The sequence below is a fragment of the Oncorhynchus mykiss genome, chromosome 10 (assembly GCF_057628025.1).
Source record: "Oncorhynchus mykiss isolate SJ-2025 chromosome 10, ASM5762802v1, whole genome shotgun sequence".
Classification (NCBI taxonomy): domain Eukaryota; kingdom Metazoa; phylum Chordata; class Actinopteri; order Salmoniformes; family Salmonidae; genus Oncorhynchus; species Oncorhynchus mykiss.
Genome location: NC_143031.1, coordinates 17355411 through 17381044, shown reverse-complemented (window position 1 = coordinate 17381044; position 25634 = coordinate 17355411). Strand labels below are relative to the sequence as shown.

The 25634-nt window shown below is 41.6% G+C and overlaps 1 protein-coding gene across 1 annotated transcript; it reads right to left on the bottom strand.

Annotated features, from left to right (window-relative positions):
- Positions 1 to 19712: 19712 nt before the first annotated feature.
- smtlb (somatolactin beta) lies at positions 19713 to 22189 on the bottom strand. The gene is made up of 5 exons (XM_021619826.3): positions 22174 to 22189; positions 21669 to 21847; positions 20811 to 20924; positions 20447 to 20626; positions 19713 to 20258 (listed from the first exon to the last, which is right to left on the bottom strand). Exons 1-5 carry the CDS (start codon positions 22187 to 22189, stop codon positions 20058 to 20060), a joined length of 690 nt encoding a protein of 229 aa, XP_021475501.3. The 3' UTR covers positions 19713 to 20057.
- Positions 22190 to 25634: the final 3445 nt, after the last annotated feature.

The window sequence follows — 25634 nt, the reverse complement described above, 5'->3', positions numbered from 1 at the left end:
AAAAATAAACATTCTGATGAGAAGTAACTTACAAACATATGATGAATATAAAACATCTTACCTATGTTACCAACTAATTCTGATTATTCCCCAACAATAGGGCTGATGGAAAAACTCTGACATAAATACCCAGTAGGTTCCAATTATAAGAATACAAAAACACAACCATTTAGCATTTCCCAGTTGAAATGTACAACTATTACTTTCCCATTGCAAAACAAAAATGCTATCAGGTTGAAATCACAACTGGCCTGGTACGTTATTTGCTGCCTTCATTCGGGATGCACTGTTTTGGTTTCAATCACTCAATATTCTGGACAAAACAGATGAATGTAACTAAGGCTTGGAATGTAAATACAATCAAACTAGCAAGGGTAATGATCACAAGTTAGTCATAACGTAGCTAATAGGCTAGCGTATCTATTTATGTAGCAAGCTAAAAAAACAGAGTCTAACATTACCTAGATAGCTAGCTATGTAGCTGGTAGGAGGATGTCATGCCATTGGAGGTGTGGGGGAGTGACTGACTTTTCTCCCTCATTGTTTTTCATTGGCTATACACAGCTAGAGATGCAGGGGTAATTTGGTTAGCTAGCAAGAACTTAAACGACTGTTATACAGTTAGCGTACAGTGCATTCGGAAAGTAGTCAGACCCCTTGACATTTTCCATATTTTGTTACGTTACAGCCTTACTCTAAAATGGATTTGAAAAAATGTTGCTCATCAATCTACACACAATACCCCATAATCACAAAGCAAAAGCAGGTTTTAAGAAATTTGTGCAAAAAAAAGTATTCAGACCCTTAACTCAGTACTTTGTTGAAGCACATTTGGCAGCCATTACAGCCTCAAGTCTTCTTGGATATGACTCTACAAGCTTGTCACACCTGTATTTGGGGAGTTTCTGCCATTCTTTTCTGCAAATCCTCTCAAGCTCTGTCAGGTTGGATGGGGAGAGTCGCTGCACAACTATTTTCAGGTCTCTCCAGAGATGTTCGATCGGTTTGAAGTCCTGGCTCTGGCTTGGCAATTCAAGGACATTGAATGGCCCAGCCAGAGGAGGAGTGGCTTCTGTCTGGCCACTCTACCATAAAGGCCTGATTGATGGAGTGCTGCAGAGATGGTTGTCCTTCTGGAAGGTTCTCCCATCTCCACAGAGGAACTCTGGAGATCTGTTAGAGTGACCATTGGGTTCTTGGTCACCTCCCTGACCAAAGCCCTTCTCCCCCGATTGCTCAGTTTGGCCAGACGGCTAGCTCTAGGAAGAGTCTTGGTGGTTCCAAACTTCTTCCATTTAAAAATTATGGAGGCCACTGTGTTCTTGGGGACCTTCAATGGGACCGTAAATTTCCTAAATGTAAGAGGACTCCTGTGGTATTTATATATTTTCTTAAAATCCTTTCAGGTAGATTTTGTGGAAACACTCACAGTCCAGTTCAAAGTGAATGATGGCAGACCCGTGTGGCAAATGGCTTGTTTGCATAAAGGTCTACTGTAGCTCTGACTGGCTATAGCGCACTGGTCTCTGTAGACTCCAGTCCTGGACAAGACAGATGTTTTTATTTAGTTTCATTTACTGCAGTGTCTATTAATTGTCCAAACACACGGCCGCTTTCCCACTCTATATTGCTATAGAATTTTCACAAATGCCTTAGTATACGTAATTCCCAAACATTCTAAGAATGAATGAAAACATGAAAATGACCATATCTAAGTTTTTTTTTTTTTTAAAGGGTCATTCTTACTGGGGTTGTATATGTACCGATTTAAAAAATATGTAATGTTGCTAAAATGCGGTCAGTTCCATTTTAAATGCAATAATGCTTGACACAAATAAGTTATTTTCAAAAGAGATGGCTAACAACAGCAAGCACACTGCAATAAAACAACACAGTTCCACTCATCAGATGATGACCATTTGAAACTTAGCTTCTTATTGAAAGTTATTATTGAAAAGGGAGAAGCTCACAGATTAGCAACAACATACTCTTTAATAAGACCTGCTGCAGCCGCTGCAAACTAGTCGACAACAAAAGCTAGCTAGCTAGACTGGGGGAAAACTACTGCTCACTATTGCACAGTGACCTGTTGGCCTTCAAGAAGGCAGAAGTTCCCATTCGGTTTTGTAAAAATGGTCCCACTCATTAAAACCAGTTGCACTTAGCCATCCCGGATCCGGGATTGTGAATACAGACTCAAGCCCATTACCATAATGCAACGTTAACTATTCATGAAAATCGCAAATGAAATGAAATAAATATGCTAGCTCTCAAGCTTAGCCTTTTGTTAACAACACTGTCATCTCAGATTTTCAAAATATGCTTCTCAACCATAGGAAAACAATCATTTGTGTAACAGTAGCTAGCTAGCGTAGCATTTAGCGTTAGCATTAGCATTAGCATTCAGCAGGCAACATTTTCACAAAAACCAGAAAAGCATTCAAAGAAAATCATTTACTTCAGATGTTTTCAATGAGGAGACTCTGTTAGATAGCAAATGTTCAGTTTTTCCTGAAAGATTATTTGTTTAGGAGAAATCGCTCTGTTTGGTGCGTCACGTTTGGCTACCAAAAAAAAACGAAAATTCAGTCATCAAAACGCCGAACTTTTTTCCAAATGAACTCCATAATATCGACTGAAACATGGCAAACGTTGTTTAGAACCAATCCTCATCGTGTTTTTCACATATCTCTTCGATGATATATCGTTCGTGGAAGTGTGCTTTCTGTCCTGAATCCCAGGAGAAAATTACCGCAACTGAAGATTACGCACCAATTTAAACAAAGGACACCGGGCGGACCCCTGGAAAATGTAGTCTCTTAAGGCCAATCTTCCAATGATATGCCTACAAACACGTCACAATGCTGCAGACATCTTGAAGAAGCGACAGAAAGCGCAGGCTCGTTCCTGGTGCATTCACAGCCATATAAGGAGACATTGGAAAACAGAGCTTCAGAAATTCTGCTCATTTCCTGTTTGAAGTTTCATCTTGGTTTCGCCTGTAGCATGAGTTCTGTGGCACTCACAGATAATATCTTTGCAGTTTTGGAAATGTTAGACTGTTTTCTTTCCAAAGCTGCCAATTACAGTGCCTTGCGAAAGTATTCGGCCCCCTTGAACTTTGCGACCTTTTGCCACATTTCAGGCTTCAAACATAAATATGATTGGGACACAATCATGAAGTGGAACGACATTTATTGGATATTTCAAACTTTTTTAACAAATCAAAAACTGAAAAATTGGGCGTGCAAAATTATTCAGCCCCCTTAATTTAATACTTTGTAGCGCCACCTTTTGCTGCGATTACAGCTGTAAGTCGCTTGGGGTATGTCTCTATCAGTTTTGCACATCGAGAGACTGCCATTTTTTCCCATTCCTCCTCGAGCTCAGTGAGGTTGGATGGAGAGCATTTGTAAACAGCAGTTTTCAGTTCTTTCCACAGATTCTCGATTGGATTCAGGTCTGGACTTTGACTTGGCCATTCTAACACCTGGATATGTTTATTTTTGAACCATTCCATTGTAGATTTTGCTTTATGTTTTGGATCATTGTCTTGTTGGAAGACAAATCTCCGTCCCAGTCTCAGGTCTTTTGCAGACTCCATCAGGTATTCTTCCAGAATGGTCCTGTATTTGGCTCCATCCATCTTCCCATCAATTTTAACCATCTTCCCTGTCCCTGCTGAAGAAAAGCAGGCCCAAACCATGATGCTGCCACCACCATGTTTGACAGTGGGGATGGTGTGTTCAGCTGTGTTGCTTTTACGCCAAACATAACGTTTTGCATTGTTGCCAAAAAGTTCAATTTTGGTTTCACCTTCTTCCACATGTTTGGTGTGTCTCCCAGGTGGCTTGTGGCAAACTTTAAATGACACTTTTTATGGATATCTTTAAGAAATGGCTTTCTTCTTGCCACTCTTCCATAAAGGCCAGATTTGTGCAATATACGACTGATTGTTGTCCTATGGACAGAGTCTCCCACCTCAGCTGTAGATCTCTGCAGTTCATCCAGAGTGATCATGGGCCTCTTAGCTGCATCTCTAATCAGTCTTCTCCTTCTATGAGCTGAAAGTTTAGAGGGACGGCCAGGTCTTGGTAGATTTGCAGTGGTCTGATACTCCTTCCATTTCAATATTATCGCTTGCACAGTGCTCCTTGGGATGTTCAAAGCTTGGGAAATCTTTTTGTATCCAAATCCGGCTTTAAACTTCTTCACAACAGTATCTCGGACCTGCCTGGTGTGTTCCTTGTTCTTCATGATGCTCTCTGCGCTTTTAACGGACCTCTGAGACTATCACAGTGCAGGTGCATTTATACGGAGACTTGATTACACACAGGTGGATTGTATTTATCATCATTAGTCATTTAGGTCAACATTGGATCATTCAGAGATCCTCACTGAACTTCTGGAGAGAGTTTGCTGCACTGAAAGTAAAGGGGCTGAATAATTTTGCACGCCCAATTTTTCAGTTTTTGATTTGTTAAACAAGTTTGAAATATCCAATAAATGTTGTTCCACTTCATGATTGTGTCCCACTTGTTGTTGATTCTTCACAAAAAAATACAGTTTTATATCTTTATGTTTGAAGCCTGAAATGTGGCAAAAGGTCGCAAAGTTCAAGGGGGCCGAATACTTTCGCAAGGCACTGTATATGCATAGTCGAGCATCGTTTCGTGACAAAATATTGCGCTTAAAACGGGCACGTTTTTTTATCCAATAATGAAATAGTGCCCCCATAGACTCAACAGGTTAATTAAGTCAAAATGTGATTGGTTGATTCCACGTGCACTCCAAAATGTTACATTAATACATTTGAACGGCAGATACCTTTATCTAGCTTCTTATGATCTAGCTAGCCAATGTCTGACTTAGCTAGCTAGATTGATTTCCCTAGAGACAGAAAAATATATTTTATATTTTTTTCTCTTTAGTGTTAACCCGTTCCTTTCCAACAAAAACTGAAGAGATTGAATCAGAACATAATTGAAAATAATATAATTGTCATTATTATAATATTATAATAATCATTATTTAATAAATCCATAGCCCTTCTCTGAAGGTGTTGAAGGCCCATTGTTCCCCACTGTGTTTGGGTCACTAATAATTCATAGAGTGGCTCTAATTTCCCTCAGAATGCATTTTTTTCACTATTCTGAAAGTCTAAAGAATCCATATGTTGTCCTGAAATATAAACACAGGAATACTGGACATTTTGAACTCTTATTATGCTGGTGATTTGACAAACTTACAATCATGGTCTTAAATTGGACTCACATTCTTCTGGTCTCGGTCTTGACTCGGTCTCGGACCCTTTGTCCCCCTCCCGGTCTCGGTCTTGAATTGGTCTCGACCCCCACTCCAGTCGTTGTCTTGACTCGGGCTCGATTTGCTCCGGTCTTGGTATTGAATCAGTCTCACTTTAGGTGGTCTCGAACAAATCACAGTGTAACTGACATGTAACTTTAGCTAATGTTTCATCCACTCTCGACTGAAGTTATGTCTGAAGAGAATGAACTAGCTAGCTAGTAGCTACCGCAGTATCTAACAGCTGTTGTGTGTATAGAAATGTTTTGTAGCCTTTTTGTCCTATTTCAACAGAAGTAAATTAACTTGGATGTTCCACGCAATTAGGGCTCTATTTAATACTGTACGCTTTCTTGAATTTTCTCTGGATTTGGGGACTGTGAAAAGACCCCTGGTGGCATATCTGGTGTGATAAGTGTGTGTGTCAGAGCTGTGTGTAAGTTGACTATGCAAACAATTTGGGATTTAATTAAGACAATAATCAAGATTAGACTAAACTAGAGCCTGCAGAACTTTCTTTTTGGAGTGTGGTGTCAAAAAAGGATAGCATCTCTTTATTACGGCCAGACCTCTCCCCATCTTTACAACCATTTAATCTATATGTTTTGACCATGACAGTTTCCAATATAAAGTAACACCAAGTAATTTAGTCTCCTCAACTTGTTCAACAGCCACACCATTCATTACCAGATTTGGCTTAGGTCTAGAACTTAAAGGAAGGATTTGTACCAAATACAGTGCCTTGCGAAAGTATTCGGCCTCCTTGAACTTTGCGACCTTTTGCCACATTTCAGGCTTCAAACATAAAGATATAAAACTGTATTTTTTTGTGAAGAATCAACAACAAGTGGGATACAATCATGAAGTGGAACGACATTTATTGGATATTTTAAACTTTTTTAACAGATCAAAAACTGAAAAATTGGGCGTGCAAAATTATTCAGCCCCCTTAAGTTAATACTTTGTAGCACCACCTTTTGCTGCGATTACAGCTGTAAGTCGCTTGGGGTATGTCTCTATCAGTTTTGCACATCGAGAGACTGAATTTTTTTCCCATTCCTCCTTGCAAAACAGCTCGAGCTCAGTGAGGTTGGATGGAGAGCATTTGTGAACAGCAGTTTTCAGTTCTTTCCACAGATTCTCGATTGGATTCAGGTCTGGACTTTGACTTGGCCATTCTAACACCTGGATATGTTTATTTTTGAACCATTCCATTGTAGATTTTGCTTTATGTTTTGGATCATTGTCTTGTTGGAAGACAAATCTCCGTCCCAGTCTCAGGTCTTTTGCAGACTCCATCAGGTTTTCTTCCAGAATGGTCCTGTATTTGGCTCCATCCATCTTCCCATCAATTTTAACCATCTTCCCTATCCCTGCTGAAGAAAAGCAGGCCCAAACCATGATGCTGCCACCACCATGTTTGACAGTGGGTATGGTGTGTTCAGGGTGATGAGCTGTGTTGCTTTTACGCCAAACATAACGTTTTGCATTGTTGCCAAAAAGTTCAATTTTGGTTTCATCTGACCAGAGCACCTTCTTCCACATGTTTGGTGTGTCTCCCAGGTGGCTTGTGGCAAACTTTAAACGACACTTTTTATGGATATCTTTAAGAAATGGCTTTCTTTTTGCCACTCTTCCATAAAGGCCAGATTTGTGCAATATACGACTGATTGTTGTCCTATGGACAGAGTCTCTCACCTCAGCTGTAGATCTCTGCAGTTCATCCAGAGTGATCATGGGCCTCTTGGCTGCATCTCTGATCAGTCTTCTCCTTGTTTGAGCTGAAAGTTTAGAGGGACGGCCAGGTCTTGGTAGATTTGCAGTGGTCTGATACTCCTTCCATTTCAATATTATCGCTTGCACAGTGCTCCTTGTGATGTTTAAAGCTTGGGAAATCTTTTTGTATCCAAATCCGGCTTTAAACTTCTTCACAACAGTATCTCGGACCTGCCTGGTGTGTTCCTTGTTCTTCATGATGCTCTCTGCGCTTTTGACGGACCTCTGAGACTATCACAGTGCAGGTGCATTTATACGGAGACTTGATTACACACAGGTGGATTGTATTTATCATCATTAGTCATTTAGGTCAACATTGGATCATTCAGAGATCCTCACTGAACTTCTGGAGAGAGTTTGCTACACTGAAAGTAAAGGGGCTGAATAATTTTGCACGCCCAATTTTTCAGTTTTTGATTTGTTAAAAAAGTTTTAAATATCCAAAAAATGTCGTTCCACTTCATGATTGTGTCCCACTTGTTGTTGATTCTTCACAAAAAAATACAGTTTTATATCTTTATGTTTGAAGCCTGAAATGTGGCAAAAGGTCGCAAAGTTCAAGGGGGGCGAATACTTTCGCAAGGCACTGTACAATGCCCTTAGTTTTAGAGATGTTCAGAACAAGTTTATTATTGGCCACCCATTCCAAAACAGGCTGCAACTCTTTGTTAAGGGTTTTAGTGACTTCATTAGCTGTGTTTTCTGATGTGTATATGGTTAAATCATCAGCATACATTGACACACATACTGTGTTTAATGCCAGTGGCAGGACTTTGGTAAAAATATAAAAAGAGTGGAGGGCCTAGAGAGCTGCCCTGCAGTGCACCACACTTTACATGTTTGACATTAGAGAAGCTTCCATTAAAGAAAACCCTGTGAGTTCTATTAGATAGATAGCTCTGAATCCACGATATGGCAGAGGTTGAAAAGCTTTTTCAACAACGGGTTATGGTCAATACTATCAAAGGCTGCATTGAAATCTAACAGTGCAGCTCCCACAATCTTCTTATTATCAATTTCTTTCAACCAATCATCAGTCATTTGTGTCAGTGCAGTACACATTGAGTGCCCTTCTCTACAAGCATGCTGAAAGTCTGTTGTTCATTTGTTTACAGAGAAAGAGCATTGTATTTGGTCAAACATTTTTTTCCAACCATTTGCTAAGAGCTGGCAGCAAGCGTACAGGTCTGCTGTTAGAACCAGCAAAGGTGACTTTAACACTCTTGGTGTTAAACTCTCTTAGCGGAATTACTTTGGCTTCCCTCCAGGCCTGAGGACAAAGATTTTCCTCTACGCTCAGATTACAAATAAGACAGATAGGAGTGGCTATAGTGTCAGCTACCATCCTCAGTAGCTTTCCATATAAAAAAAAACATTTATTTAACTAGGCAAGTCAGTTAAGAACAAATTCTTATTTACAATGACAGCCTACCAGGGAACAGTGGTTTAACTGCCTTGTTCAGGGGCAGAACGACAGATGTTTACCTTGTCAACCCAGGGAATCAATCTAGCAACCTTTCGGTTACAAGTCCCACACTCTAACCACTAGGCTACCTGCTGCCCCCTGTACATATAGGTAGGGATAGAGCCCAAATTTAAGTTGTCAATGCCAGGACGTTTGTCAGTACTGATCGATAACAATCATTTTTCCACTTCTCCCACACTGACTTTACAAAATTCAAACTTGCAATGCTTTTCTTCGATTATTTTTATGCATGAATACAATTGCTCACTGTTGTTGACATTTGCTGCCTAAGTTTTCCCACTTTGCCAATGAAATAATCATTAAAATAATTGGCAACATCAAATGGTTTCATGATGAATAAGCCATCTGATTCGATGAAAAATGTAGTTGTATGCATCTTTCTGCCCATAATTTCATTTAAAGTACTCAAAAAATTAAATCCAGTATTCTTTATATCATTGATATTGGCTTCATAATACAATTTCTTCTTCTTTTTGTTGAGTTTAGTCACATAATTTCTCAATTTACAGTAAGTAAGCCAGTCAGATGTGCAGCCAGACTTATTAGCCACTCCTTTTGCCCCATCTCTTTCAACCATACAGTTTTTCAATTCCCCATCAACCATGAAGCATTAACAGTTCTAACAGTTAGTTTCTTAACAGGTGCATGTTTATCAATAATTGGAAAAAGCAATTTCATAAATTCATCAAGTGCAGCATCTGGATTCTCCTCATTAATCACATCAGACCAACAAATATTTTTAACATCATCCACAATAGAGTCACAGCAAAATCTTTTGTATGATCTCTTATTCACTATTTAAAGCCCAGCTTTTGGAATATTTGGCTTTCTGTAACGTCTGCTTCCAACTCACACTCTCAAACACGTAGATCCCCCGAATGCAGCTCACTTTCCAGCCAACTTTCCAGCTCACACTCTCAAACACATAGATCCCCTGAGCACAGCTCATTCTCCAGATCCCAATCACCTGAATTCTGATCACCTGTTCACACATCTGTATGTCATTATCACACACTATTTAGTTGAATTCTTTCCAATATCCCATCATTGTGAGGTATTGTTTCTTTTTTGACACACTTCTATTCATGGCGCTGGGATTCCAGTGATTTAATCCTCCCATGTATGATAGTTTTGGCTTGCCTCACTAATGATGGCTATTATCTGCCTGTACTTTAGCCTATCGGATTTCCTGTTATCAACCTATTGCCTGATCTCCCGGACGACGTTACTAGCCTTTCCCTGCCTGTACTGTTGCCTTTTTGGACCCCCTGTGTATGACCTTCTGCCTGCCCCTGGACCCAGCTACCTGCCTCCTCCTGTGGTCCTTTACAAATAAACACCTGCTGCGCCCTGCGCTTCTCCCATTGTGTTCAATACACTTTCCTAGATATAGCCACTATATTGTGATCACTGCATCCAATGGGTACGGATACAGCTTTAGAACAAAGTTCTACAGTATTAGTAAAAATGTGATCAATACATGTGCATGATCTTGTTCCTGTAATGTTTGTTAACACCCTGGTAGGTTGATTAATAACCTGAACCAGATTACAGGCACTGGTTATAGTGAGAAGCTTCCTCTCCTGTGGACAGCTTGATGAAAACCAGTCAATATTCAGGCCCCCAAGAAAGTAGACCTCTCCGTTTACATCACATATACTATCAAGCATTTCACACATATTAGTTAGGTACTGACTGTTAGCACTTGGTGGCCTACAGCATCAGAAAAGGCTTTAGATGTGCCAAGATGTGCCAACCTGCAACCACAACACTTCAAAAACACTTGACATAAGATCTTCTCTAAGCATTACAGTGATATGGCTCTTCCGGCGCCGACAGAGATGGCCGCCTCGCTTCGCGTTCCTAGGAAACTATGCAGTGTTTTGTTTTTTTACGTGTTATTTCTTACAGTACATTAGTACCCCAGGTCATCTTAGGTTCTGTCCCATTTCATTACATACAGTTGAGAAGAACTACTGAATATAAGATCAGCGTCAACTCACCATCAGTACGACCAAGAATATGTTTTTCGCGACACGGATCCTGTGTTCTGCCTTTCACCCAGGACAACGGAATGGATCCCATGCAGCGACCCAAAAAAACGACTCCGAAAAAGAGGGAAACGAGGCGGTCTTCTGGTCAGACTCCGGAGACGGGCACATCGTGCACCACTCCCTAGCATTCTTCTCGCCAATGTCCAGTCTCTTGACAAGGTTGATGAAATCCGAGCAAGGGTAGCATTCCAGAGGGACATCAGAGACTGTAACGTTCTTTGCTTCACGGAAACATGGCTCACTGGAGAGACGCTATCGGACTCGGTGCAGCCAGCTGGTTTCTCCACACATCGCGCCGACAGAAACAAACATCTTTCTGGTAAGAAGAGGGGCGGGGGCGTATGCCTTATGGCTAACGAGACATGGTGTGATGAAAGAAACATACAGGAACTCAAATCCTTCTGTTCACCTGATTTAGAATTCCCCACAATCAAATGTAGACCGCATTATCTACCAAGAGAATTCTCTTCGATTATAATCACAGCCGTATATATCCCCCCCCAGCAGACACATCGATGGCTCTGAACGAACTTTATTTGACTCTTTGCAAACTGGAATCCATTTATCCGGAGGCTGCATTCATTGTAGCTGGGGATTTTAACAAAGCTAATCTGAAAACAAGACTCCCTAAATTTTATCAGCATATCGATTGCGCAACCAGGGGTGGAAAAACCTTGCATCATTGTTACTCTAACTTCCGCGACGCATATAAGGCCCTGCCCCGCCCTCCTTTCGGAAAAGCTGACCACGACTCCATTTTGTTGCTCCCTGCCTACAGACAGAAACTAAAACAAGAGGCTCCCACGCTGAGGTCTGTCCAACGCTGGTCTGACCAAACTGACTCCACACTCCAAGACTGCTTCCATCACGTGGACTGGGACATGTTTCGTATTGCGTCAGATAACAATATTGACGAATGCGCTGATTCAGTGTGCGAGTTCATTAGAATGTGCGTTGAAGATGTCGTTCCCATAGCAACGATTAAAACATTCCCTAACCAGAAACCTTGGATTGATGGCAGCATTCGCGTTAAACTAAAAGCGCGAACCACTGCTTTTAATCAGGGCAAGGTGACTGGTAACATGACCGAATACAAACAGTGCAGCTATTCCCTCCGCAAGGCTATCAAACAAGCTAAGCGTCAGTATAGAGACAAAGTAGAATCTCAATTCAACAGCTCAGTCACAAGAGGCATGTGGCAGAGTCTACAGTCAATCACGGACTACAAGAAGAAATCCAGCCCAGTCACATAACTGAGCTAAACGACTTGTCATCATGAAGTGAGTAATCGAGTAATTGTCTCTGGCCCCCTCCCAGTTAGGGGGACTGATGAGCTCTACAGCAGAGTCTCATAACTCAATCGCTGGTTGAAAACTGTTTTCTGCCCCTCCCAAAAGATAGAATTTGTAGATAATTGGCCCTCTTTCTGGGACTCACCCACAAACAGGACCAAGCCTGACCTGCTGAGGAGTGACGGACTCCATCCTAGCTGGAGGGGTGCTCTCATTTTATCTACCAACATAGACAGGGCTCTAACTCCTCTAGCTCCACAATGAAATAGGGTGCAGGCCAGGCAGCAGGCTGTTAGCCAGCCTGCCAGCATAGTGGAGTCTGCCACTAGCACAGTCAGTGTAGTCAGCTCAGCTATCACCATTGAGACCGTGTCTGTGCCTCGACCTAGGTTGGGCAAAACTAAACATGGCGGTGTTCGCCTTAGCAATCTCACTAGGATAAAGACCACCTCCATTCCTGTCATTATTGAAAGAGATCATGATACCTCACATCTCAAAATAGGGCTACTTAATGTTAGATCCCTTACTTCAAAGGCAATTATAGTCAATGAACTAATCACTGATCATAATCTTGCAGTGATTGGCCTGACTGAAACATGGCTTAAGCCTGATGAATTTACTGTGTTAAATGAGGCCTCACCTCCTGGCTACACTAGTGACCATATCCCCCGTGCATCCCGCAAAGGCAGAGGTGTTGCTAACATTTACGATAGCAAATTTAAATTTACAAAAAAAAAAAAAATGACGTTTTCGTCTTTTGAGCTTCTAGTCATGAAATCTATAAAGCCTACTCAATCACTTTTTATAGCTACTGTTTACAGGCCTCCTGGGCCATATACAGCGTTCCTCACTGAGTTCCCTGAATTCCTATCGGACCTTGTAGTCATAGCGGATAATATTCTAATCTTTGGTGACTTTAATATTCACATGGAAAAGTCCACAGACCCACTCCAAAAGGCTTTCGGAGCCATCATCGACTCAGTGGGTTTTGTCCAACATGTCTCTGGACCCACTCACTGTCACAGTCATACGCTGGACCTAGTTTTGTCCCATGGAATAAATGTTGTGGATCTTAATGTTTTTCCTCATAATCCTGGACTATCGGACCACCATTTTATTACGTTTGCAATTGCAACAAATAATCTGCTCAGACCCCAACCAAGGAACATCAAAAGTCGTGCTATAAATTCACAGACAACACAAAGATTCCTTGATGTCCTTCCAGATTCCCTCTGTCTACCCAAGGACGCCAGAGGACAAAAATCAGTTAACCACCTAACTGAGGAACTCAATTTAACCTTGCGCAATACCCTAGATGCAGTTGCACCCCTAAAAACTAAAAACATTTCTCATAAGAAACTAGCTCCCTGGTACACAGAAAATACCCGAGCCCGAGCAGCATTCCCCAAGAGAGGATGACTTTCACTTTAGCAGTGATAAATTCATTAACTTCTTTGAGGAAAAGATTATGATTATTAGAAAGCAAATTACGGACTCCTCCTTAAATCTGCGTATTCCTTCAAAGCTCAGTTGTCCTGAGTCTGCACAACTCTGCCAGGACCTAGGATCAAGAGAGACGCTCAAGTGTTTTAGTACTATATCTCTTGACACAATGCTGAAAATAATCATGGCCTCTAAACCTTCAAGCTGCATACTGGACCCTATTCCAACTAAACTACTGAAAGAGCTGCTTCCTGTGCTTGGCCCTCCTATGTTGAACATAATAAACGGCTCTCTATCCACCGGATGTGTACCAAATTCACTAAAAGTGGCAGTAATAAAGCCTCTCTTGAAAAAGCCAAACCTTGACCCAGAAAATATAAAAAACTATCGGCCTATATCGAATCTTCCATTCCTCTCAAAAATTTTAGAAAAGGCTGTTGCGCAACAACTCACTGCCTTCCTGAAGACAAACAATGTATTCGAAATGCTTCAGTCTGGTTTTAGACCCCATCATAGCACTGAGACTGCACTTGTGAAGGTGGTAAATGACATTTTAATGGCATCGGACCGAGGCTCTGCATCTGTCCTCGTGCTCCTAGACCTTAGTGCTGCTTTTGATACCATCGATCACCACATTCTTTTGGAGAGATTGGAAACCCAAATTGGTCTACACGGACAAGTTCTGGCCTGGTTTAGATCTTATCTGTCGGAAAGATATCAGTTTGTCTCTGTGAATGGTTTGTCCTCTGACAAATCAACTGTAAATTTCGGTGTTCCTCAAGGTTCCGTTTTAGGACCACTATTGTTTTCACTATATATTTTACCTCTTGGGGATGTTATTCGAAAACATAATGTTAACTTTCACTGCTATGCGGATGACACACAGCTGTACATTTCAATGAAACATGGTGAAGCCCCAAAATTGCCCTTGCTAGAAGAATGTGTTTCAGACATAAGGAAGTGGATGGCTGCAAACTTTCTACTTTTAAACTCGGACAAAACAGAGATGCTTGTTCTAGGTCCCAAGAAACAAAGAGATCTTCTGTTGAATCTGACAATTAATCTTAATGGTTGTACAGTCGTCTGAAATAAAACTGTGAAGGACCTCGGCGTTACTCTGGACCCTGATCTCTCTTTTGAAGAACATATCAAGACCATTTCAAGGACAGCTTTTTTCCATCTACGTAACATTGCAAAAATCAGAAGCTTTCTGTCCAAAAATGATGCAGAAAAATTAATCCATGCTTTTGTCACTTCTAGGTTAGAAATAAAGCACAAAATAAACTTCAGTTAGTGCTAAATACGGCTGCTAGAATCCTGACTAGAACCAAAATATTTGATCATATTACTCCAGTGCTAGCCTCTCTACACTGGCTTCCTGTCAAAGCAAGGGCTGATTTCAAGGTTTTACTGCTAACCTACAAAGCATTACATGGGCTTGCTCCTACCGCTCTCTCTGATTTGGTCCTGCCGTACATACCTACACGTACGCTAGAATTTCCCAGCCTAAAACCCCAAACAGCAAGCAATGCAGGTGTAGAAGCACGGTGGCTAGGAAAAACTCCCTAGAAAGCCCAAAACCTAGGAAGAAACCTAGAGAGGAACCAGGCTATGTGGGGTGGCGAGTCCTCTTCTGGCTGTGCCGGGTGGAGATTATAACAGAACATGGCCAAGATGTTCAAATGTTCATAAATGACCAGCATGGTCGAATAATAATAAGGCAGAACAGTTGAAACTGGAGCAGCAGCATGGCCAGGTGGACTGAGGACAGCAAGGAGTCATCATGTCAGGTAGTCCTGAGGCATGGCTCTTAGGGCTCAGGTCCTCCGAGAGAGAGAAAGAAAGAGAGAATTAGAGAGAGCATATGTGGGGTGGCCAGTCCTCTTCTGGCTGTGCCGGGTGGAGATTATAACAGAACATGGCCAAGATGTTCAAATGTTCATAAATGACCAACATGGTCCAATAATAATAAGGCTGAACAGTTGAAACTGGAGCAGCAGCATGGCCAGGTGGACTGAGGACAGCAAGGAGTCATCATGTCAGGTAGTCCTGAGGCATGGTCTTAGGGCTCAGGTCCTCCGAGAGAGAGAAAGAAAGAGAGAAAGAGAGAATTAGAGAGAGCACACTTAAATTCACACAGGACACTGAATAGGACAGGAGAAGTACTCCAGATATAACAAACTGACCCTAGCCCCCCGACACATAAACTACTGCAGCATAAATACTGGAGGCTGAGACAGGAGGGGTCAGGAGACACTGTGGCCCCATCTGAGGACACCCCCGGACAGGGCCAAACAAGAAGGATATAACCCCACCCACTTTGCCAAAGCACAGCCCCCACACCACTAGAGGGATATCTTCAACCACCAACTTACCATCCTGAGACAAGGCTGAGCATAGCCCACAAAGATCTCCGCCACGGCACAACCCAAGGGGGGGGGGGGGGGTGCCAACCCAGACTGGATGATCACATCAGTGACTCAACCCACTCAGGTGACGCACCCCTCCCAGGGACGGTATGAGAGAGCCCCGGTAAGCCAGTGACTCAGGCCCTGTAATAGGGTTAGAGGCAGAGAATCCCAGTGGAAAGAGGGGAACCGGCCAGGCAGAGACAGCAAGGGCAGTTCGTTGCTCCAAAGCCTTTCCGTTCACCTTCCCACTCCTGGGCCAGACTACACTCAATCATATGACCCACTGAAGAGATCAGTCTTCAGTAAAGACTTAAAGGTTGAGACCGAGTTTACGTCTCTGACATGTGTAGGCAGACTGTTCCATAAAAATGGAGCTCTATAGGAGAAAGCCCTGCCTCCAGCTGTTTGCTTAGAAATTCTAGGGACAATTAGGAGGCCTGCGTCTTGTGACCATAGCGTACGTGTAGGTATGTACGATCTCTTTCAATAATGACAGGAATGGAGGAGGTCTTTATCCTAGTGAGATTGCTAAGGCGAACACCGCCATGTTTAGTTTTGCCCAACCTAGGTCGAGGCACAGACACGGTCTCAATGGGGATAGCTGAGCTGACTACACTGACTGTATTAGTGGCAGACTCCACTATTTTTATTTTTTTAGTTTACCTTTATTTAACCATGCAAGTCAGTTAAGAACAAATTCTTATTTTCAATGACGGCCTTGGAACACTATGCGGGCAGGCTGGCTAACAGCCTGCTGCCTGACCTGCACCCTATTTCATTGTGGGGCTAGAGGAGTTAGAGCCCTGTCTATGTTGGTAGATAAGATGAGAGCACCCCTCCAGCTAGGATGGAGTCCGTCACTCCTCAGCAGGTCAGGCCTGGTCCTGTTTGTGGGTGAGTCCCAGAAAGAGGGCCAATTATCTACAAATTCTATCTTCTGGGAGGGGCAGAAAATAGTTTTCAACCAGCGATTGAGTTGTGAGACTATCGCTGGAGAGCTCATCACTGTAGAGCTCATCACTCCCCCTAACTGGGAAGAGGCCAGAGACAATTACTCGATGCCGACACATCTTTCTAGCGGATTTACACGCTGAAGCTATGTTGCGCTTGGTGATCTCTGACTGTTTCATCCTAACATCGTTGGTGCCGACGTGGATAACAATATCTCTATACTCTCTACACTCGCCAGTTTTAGCTTTAGCCAGCACCATCTTCAGATTAGCTTTAACGTCGGTAGCCCTGCCCCCTGGTAAACAGTGTATGATCGCTGAATGATTCGTTTTAAGTCTAATACTGTGGGTAATGGAGTCGCCAATGACTAGAGTTTTCAATTTGTCAGAGCTAATGGTGGGAAGCCTCGGCCTCTGACTCCGACTCGTTGCTTAATGGGGAATCCACCGATGATGAAATCTCTATTGCATTCCACACTGCCCTTTCACACCTGGACTAAAGGAACACCTATGTAAGAATGCTATTCATTGACTACAGCTCAGCGTTCAACACCATAGTGCCCTCAAAGCTCATCACTAAGCTAAGAACCCTGGGACTAAACACCTCCCTCTGCAACTAGATCCTGGACTTCCTGATAGGCCAGGCACGACTCCAACACCGTCATTAAGTTTGCTGATGATACAACAGTGATGCCTGATCACTGACAATGTTGAGACAGCCTATAGGGAGGAGGTCAGAAACCTGACCGTGTGGTGCAATGACAAATATTTGACATGGGTCCCTAGATCCTCAAAAAATTATACTGCTGCACCATTGAGAGCATCCTGACCGGTTGCATCACTGCCAGATATTTCAAATGCTCGGCCTCCGACCATTAGGCACTACAGAGGGTAGTGTGTTCATCCCATTACATTACCAGGGTCAAGCCTCCTGCCATCCAGGACCTCTATATCAGGCGGTGTCAGAGGAAGGCTCTAAAAATTGTCAAAGACTCCAGTTGGTTTAGCCACGGAAAAAGTCAGCAACCTTCCCACTAGTCATGATTGGCTGAGATAATGAGTGGGCTGGACATGCCGAGAGATGACTCTGGATTGGTCTGCCATGTAGCAAGGTTCTGTCTATAACATGAGCTGGTTGACTCGCTAGCTAACGTCACATGTATGATCTGTGTAGTAATATTATTTGCAGCTCAGAGCCATTTCCATTGCTAGCTATAGCCTAATGTTAGCTAGCTAACATTGATCTGGTTGGTTAGCTACCTGCAGATTCATGCAGGGCAGTAACATTATGAGTTGGGATTATGGTTCATTGTTTAGCTATCTAGCTAGACTCCACTATGCAAGTAACCATTTCAAAAGAATGTTCATGATGTCACTGCGATAACTGTCAATAAACGTAGCTGGTTAATTCACTCTGGCTATCTACTCCAATTTAAGAGCACAGAATAACTGACAAATTTACGAATGCTCAACACCTGTTGAATATGGCCGTGTTATTAAATGTTGGCAAAAAAGCGTAATCAAATTGTTGCAAACAGCACAGTTGCAGTCACCAACACTCTGGATAACATAAAAACAGCCTGACCAGCTCTTCTAGGGCAAGTAAAATGGTCAGAGTGAGCTATTCTCTCGTTTGTGCTTGGAAGTAGCTAGCAATCTAGCCAATGTTAACCAGTTAGCTTGGGTGCTTGACTGCTCCTATTAGGTCAGAATGCTCGAATCAACCCTACTCCTTGGCCAGAGCGTCCAGTGTGCGCTCTGAACACTCCGAGAGTGAAACACTCAAACGAATAATCTGACAACGCTCTGAGCTTACAAATGCCCAGAAAACACTCTGGCACTCCAAATAAAATTTACGAACACACCCGTAGTATAAACCAGTCTTTTGTCTTGAAATCTTTGGTTGTTTAGTACATGGCCTCACATGTGAATTCTTAAAGAGGTGGTGGGGCTAAAGCTTAAGAGGGTGTGAATGATGCTGAATGGGTGTTGACAAAGAAGAGCTCTCCAGTATATGTACCAAAACATTTAATGGCCATTTTCTCAAAAGTGATTTTACAAATGTATCAACTTTCAAAGCAGAATTACTTTCCCATTGTTCCTCAACTGTAGTGTATGATATGCCATTTTCTAGCTCTGAGTCTCTACTTTTATCCAATGTAAGAAACATAATTTCAAATTTTGCTACGTAAGACGGAATCTAGCCGGTCGGTCACAAATGGGAAAGTTTGTGACTGCTGGTATAGCCTATTACTGGCTACTTCAGAAGCGTAAGGGCAGAATCTGCGAAGGCCAGCAGCAGTGGGAGGAGGGTAGGAAACTTTTGTTTTATTATTCTGGCTAGGCTATCTTGATCTTTGGCTCCCTCTTGAGTCATTTGTGTGTCTTAATTTAATCAAACAGCATCAGACAAGTTAAGGACACATAGTTGATTTTATTTAAACACATAGGGTGTGTCTATATACGGAAAAATACACTTTTTAAAATTTAGACCCATCAATTGGTCCAAAGAAAAGACAACTCTTGGTGGACTAATATTTTTGTTATTGTTGGGGACAGCCCTAGTAGAAATGCAGGAAATAAGCTTTTGATGCCCCCGCCCCAAAAAATCTGAGGGAATACCCCCTGATAATTTATGTCCCCCCCACTTCTAAATCCAAAATTGTGCCCCTGTCTAATATTATTCTATTCTAACATGAGGAGGATTGCGATGAGTCATACCTCCCCCTCTGTACAAAGATGTCAGTCTGCTGTTCTTATATTTGCTGTTCTAATCTCTTCTCTCTTGTCTTCTTAAAAAGGCAACACGAGCTCCCATTCCTGGTGCTTTTTTTACTTAAACATGGAAACATATTGTAGACATATCTTCTGCAGCTCCTATGCTGAATGCTATGTCAACATATTGTGTATAAAATACTAAATGCTATGTTAGCATAGATTGTATAAGCACATGTTAGAATTGCTAAAAGTAAAACTTTGAAATAGACATGTATTCACATAACATTTCATTTTACACCTACCTAAATATATAGCTACCATTACAGGTATTCAAGCAAGCTTGATAGAGCATTAAGAACATACATGGCATATTTAACTTTAGCATGTTGATAGGTACTACAGAAAGCAGCTGAAGTTGTTGGAGGAAGAGAGGAATAATGCCTGTGTTCATTTCAGATAGTCGGTTGAAAGGACAGATTGTATCTACTGGAGGTTCCCCCTTGGTACAGATCTAGGATCTCCTCCCCCAATCCTAACCTCTGCCATTAGTGGGGAAATTCAAAACTGACCCGAGGTCAGCATCTAGGAGCAACTTCACGCTACTCCATACTGGAGGGACTCTGCTATAAAAGAGAGCAGCCCAGGCCACCTTTCCGCCGGCACTTGAGCAGCTTGAGGAAGGTCTCCATCTTGTGAGTGTCTTTTTTGAAGCAGGCCAGTAAGGTATAGTCCCTGAGCACCGAATCTAGCATGTCAAAATGCACAGGGTAGTCTGCCAGGTTCTTGTTGTTCTGCTCCAGCATCACAGCACCCTCACCCAGCATCTGCAAGAAAAGATAAGGAATGTTCATTAGCTTTAAAACAAATCAAAACAGCTATATTTGGAGAGAGAGAAAATACTGTACTATACTGCTGTATTTTTCAAAAATACTTCCAAAAGTGGTTGATATCTCATGAAAGCAGTGTATTGTATGCACATCTGTTTGCAACAGTGATATGACCTATGACTCGCCTTTTGGATGAGGATGGTCACTCCTTGCGCCAGGTTCATCAGCTTCTCTGATATCCACTTGGTTTTGTTAATCAGTGTCATGGGGGCGTTGTCATAGCGATCCAACGAAGTCTGCAGCTTGACCAGGGGATCAATCCAGAACTTGATTAGGAACAGAATGGAGTGCAAAAGCCACTTGTCCTGAAACAAGAGAGGACCAAATAGAGAAACAATGGCATTAAGCTCTTTCAGTCAACACAAAAACCCATCATACGCAGAGGATATTATGAGCAATAGGCATTGAACAATTGTATTTTGAAGTGAAACCAACATCTAGCAATATAAACACAGCCTTTGCCTCTCTGTCAGTTCCATGCCTGCTTACAGAGTTTTCTTGGACCTCACTTCTGGAAGCGGGGATGGATAAGGTGCTGGTGGTGCATGTGTTCCCTGTTTGAGTCAATGGAATTCGAACTTGGAAGGGAATAAACATCTCCTCCTACACGGAGCCAGAGAGGGAGAAATGGAACAAAGTAAGAAGAAAACACTAACAGAGACTGGCGCATAGCAAGATCCTTCCAGCATAAGCCATCTGTTGACAAGAAACACATTTGAGTTCTGATCGGTTTTCATCTAGGGAGTTCACAAACCTCACTTCCCTACCCCACAAACCATACTGAGCTTTCCAAATAGGACGTTTTAAAGGATATTTTAACAGCAACAACCTATGTTAGTCTTTTTTTTTAGAAGTCCACACACTTCATATCATTCTACACCGGATAAAACAGTTTTTCATGTTCTCACTGGGATCTTGAAAGAAATGCAGTTGGATTCAGGCATTAGTAATAGTAATAGGTTTATGCATCTAGCACTTCTCAGAAAATACTACAGTTATGAACATTCAAGTTTGAATAAAGTTATGAAGACATTTGGCATGAGCTCTGTCTCTGCATGATCGATTCTTATACAAAGGAGTGATACAATCGATCAAAATCAAGAGAAGGTTTGAATGAAAGAAGACAGACCATGACAGATGTGAAATTACTTGATCATCTGTTTACAATACATTTGAAATGTATTTAGAAACGAAAAATGCACTCCAAACCAGCTTTTCATGTGTTTTTGAAAGCAAAGGTAGAATACATTTTTTACGTGTTACAATTAAATTTGTGCTACAATAAAAAACATTATTATTGTATTTCCAACCCATGTTTAACATACATTTATGGTAGGGTGTACTCACAAACAAGGTGAGAGAGTTCTCTGAGACCAGGTAGATGAGCTCAGCATGTTGGATGGCCCGGTCCAGGAGTTTCTCCAGGGAGATGGTGCAGTGAGTGCTACCAGGATCCTGACACTCTGCCATAGACCCCGTAGGGCCTTGGAAGGGCCAGAGTAGTAGCAACACACAGCCATGCAGAGCTGGGGAGCACACGGCAGACAAAAGGTACACAAACACAGGTCATGGTTAGCATACAGGATGTTCTCTTTTTTTTAACAAATGTTTTCTCCTTCTCAAGGACTACAAGGTGACACTTCTATAAACTCTTCAGCGGTGTCTGTGTTTTGATGTTGTGGCTAGGGTTAACAGACAACAACACTTTAAAGCGCAGGCGAGTCATATTTTTGGGATAATTTAGCAGAGAGTCATTCAAAGTACTTCAGGAGGATGTGCAATCACATTTGTGTGATCCGGAGGTCACTTTGGGTTTGTTGTCATTTCTGTAGCATTTAAGAGGGTAGACTACCTTTGTTGTTGTTCATTTTGCTGGTTTTGAGGTGAAACCTACACTCTGGATAACCTACCTTGTTTTGACTGAATGTTTCAATGGTCTTCTTATACTATTCAGGTGTTATGAATGGCCATGAGGGGTTGTGTGGTTCCAACGTAAGAGGGGCCGAGTTGATCTTTAAAGACCATTTTCCTTTCTTGTTTTTATGCATCGTATTCTCCTGGAAGGAAAGAGAACCATGAATACAAATTTTCCTGAGCAGGAATAAATAAATGAGGAAGAAAGATTATTGCTTTAATGTATGGTGTGTGGATGGAAAAAAACACTTTGAATGGAATAAACATGAACCAGTTCTCCACCATGAGTTAAAATACTATACTTTATTAGTCCACGAGAGATAGAAATGTGTCTTCTGATTTTATCCAATCCCCCACCCTAATACACACACACACACACACACACACACACACACACACACACACACACACACACACAGGCCATCAGAGGGACAAGGGTGGTTCACAGGTGACGCTAAGCTGTCCCCAGCTAGCACATTTGGTACCTTGGAAGTTGTGGGAAAGTACATCTTTGGTTTTCGATTGGTTCTGGGAACAGAAATTAAAAATGTGTCTGTTCTGGAAATGTTTATTTTAAGTTGTAGGGAGGTTCTAAGAACGTTTTACTTTGGTTCCTTGAAAGTTTTACTGGGAGGTTTTCTTAACGCTCTGAGAATGTAAACTATAGGTTATTTTGAGGTTTTTTAATAACTTCTTTAACTTTCACTGAATGTTTTTTTGGGGGTATTTTCTTTCTTCTGTTGCAAAAGCAGCAGCTACAGTGGTTCCTCCTTTAAATGTTGTGTCAGACTACGGCACACCATGCGTGCTGCCGCAGCATTCTGTGGCACATCATTTAATTGTCAGCCATTTTTTCTGTTACTGCAAGTTAGTGCTAGTTTGACCACCAGAGGGCATCTTTGAGAAGCATTTGATAGTCTTCCATATTGGCATTACCAGAGATGGGGAGGTCACGCGGGAGACAGGGTTCAATTCCTCGACAGGGAGGAATGAGTAGGTTGTCCTTGTAAATAAGAATTTGTTCTTAACTGATTCCATATGTGTTATTTCATAGTTGTGATGTCTTCACTACTATTCTACAATGTAGAAAATAATAAAAATGTCCAGACTTTTGACTGGTACTTGCTTAATTCATTTGATTAATATTATGGTGTTCCTATTCCATGAAAAACAAAAAACCCTCTGGGTTTCTCTTAGTATGGAACAGAAAATATGGCACTGTACAACGTGACCCTCATAATTTGAGAGATTGTCAATTTGTCAGTTTGTAAATTCAGACCGTTTCGCTCCCATGTTGTAGGGTTGATTTGAGCGTTCTGGCCCTACAATGGCAGTCAAGCACCCAAGCTAACGTTGGCTAGCTTGATAGCTACTTCCAGACACAAATGAGACCACTCTGACCATTTTATTCGCCCTAGCAGAGCTGGTTAGGCAGTTGTTGTGTTAACCAGAGTGTTGGTGACTGTAACTGTGCTGCTGGAAACAATTTAGTTTTTTTTGCCGATGTTTACTGACACCGGCCATGTTCAATGGGTGTTGAGCGCTCGTAAATTAATTATTCTGCGCTCTGGTACTCAGATGAGAGTGCTCTGAAATCGGTGTAGATAGCCAGAGCAAATTTACGAAAGCACCGGAATGTCCATTGAGAATGCACAACGACAATACCATTTAGCTAAGCTAAGAATGACAGGAATAATCAAGTCAATAAACGTTGGGTAGATAGATTGCCTATAGTTAATATACTGTCAAGTTTGATGTATAACTACTAACGTTAGGTAGATAACTAACATACCGGTACATACTGCTGTAATGATATGCTATGTGGTTCGTAAGGACAGCGTAGCTAACAAATTGTCAGCCAACATAACGTGTAAGGTAACTTATTTGAAAAGTCAATACTTTATTACATTGAGTAGCAAGCTACCGCGAGGACGCGCTCTATTGACTCTGCTGCTTGAGCATGCTTTTGGTGCAGTCGATAGCGCGCTGGACTTCAGGCAAGAACGTTGAGGGATCGAAACCTGCTTGTTTCATTTGAAGTCGTGCACAATTATCAGTTTATTATTTGGTTTATATTGCACAGTCATTGTCAGTTAGAGACAAAGTAGTGCATTGGGACCCAAATGCATAATCAGTGCTCTAACTCCCCCTTGGTTGTTAGGGCAAATCTGGTCTGCGATAGGAGGTGGGGTTTTCACACCTAGCTCGGCTATTAGACTATTCTTTTGTAAAGGTTGACTAGTCTATTGTTTAGCTATTAGCCCCCCCCCCCCAACTTGCAACAAACAGATGTATTTTTGTCGAGAGCAAAACTTTATTTATTTTCAATCAAATATCATTTTTCTGAAAGCAAAAACGAGGCTTCAAAGTAAAAAAAAAAAAACATTTGTGCAATTAAATATTTTGTAATAAAGCGCAAAACTTTATGCATTTTGTTCCCAAAATGAGAACAAAGAACAAAAAAAGTATTTGAAAACAAAACTTCATTTCATTTCGCTATCAACCACCCTCCATTTTTGCCATTTTTTGAGTGTCAGTTTGGCTACAACCAATACTGTTCAGCCTTTCTTTCCAACACAAAGGAAGTCATAGCGGACACCTACGAAGAAGGTCTGTGTGATGATGGCATCCCAGGTAAGCAGCACTGGGCGTTCTTCCGTCCAACTTTCACATAGCTCCTACGATTCAGTGTTAGTTCATAACATTGTACTATATTACATACATACCGTAGAATGATAAATCATGCAATTATTATTCTCAAGCTAACGAAAAGCATTTAGCTACGAATGCCTGTACTCGCCATTTTCAGTTGAATTAATCTAACTCTTTAATGGCAACTCATAAGCAGGCAATGTCCTATTTGTTTCATAGTCGATATATAATCATATTTCATGACAGTGTAACGGTTAGCTTTTTTTACAGAAGGATGAAAGAACACAATAGGTCTATCAGGGAATGCTATTCTGATATGTCAGATGAAGAGTTAGACTGGAAAGTCAGCTCCATTAAGGCAAGGATGCCCTATGTGGGCTTTAGAATGGTCAAAGGAAGTCTCAGAGCAATGGTCCATCGTTTACAATGGCGAAGAGTTAGGGAGTCTTTGTAGCGTGTAGACGGTGCAGGTATCATTGCCAGAATGATATAGATATGTTGCATTGCTCAACAAAAAAACTCTGTTCCTGCTCCCCAGTCTCTCGTCCACATTAATACAAATCATAAATTGATAAGGTGCTAAGAAGTGTAATTTCTCCATCAAATCTAAAAAGTTGTTTTAACTTTTTATTCTTATTTATTCGTAGACAAATGTTTAATGATGTATGAAAGTGGAGTTGTTCTTCATCAACTGGTAATGCATAAATAATGAAGCAGGTTAATAGGTTAAACATTTCACTTTTAATT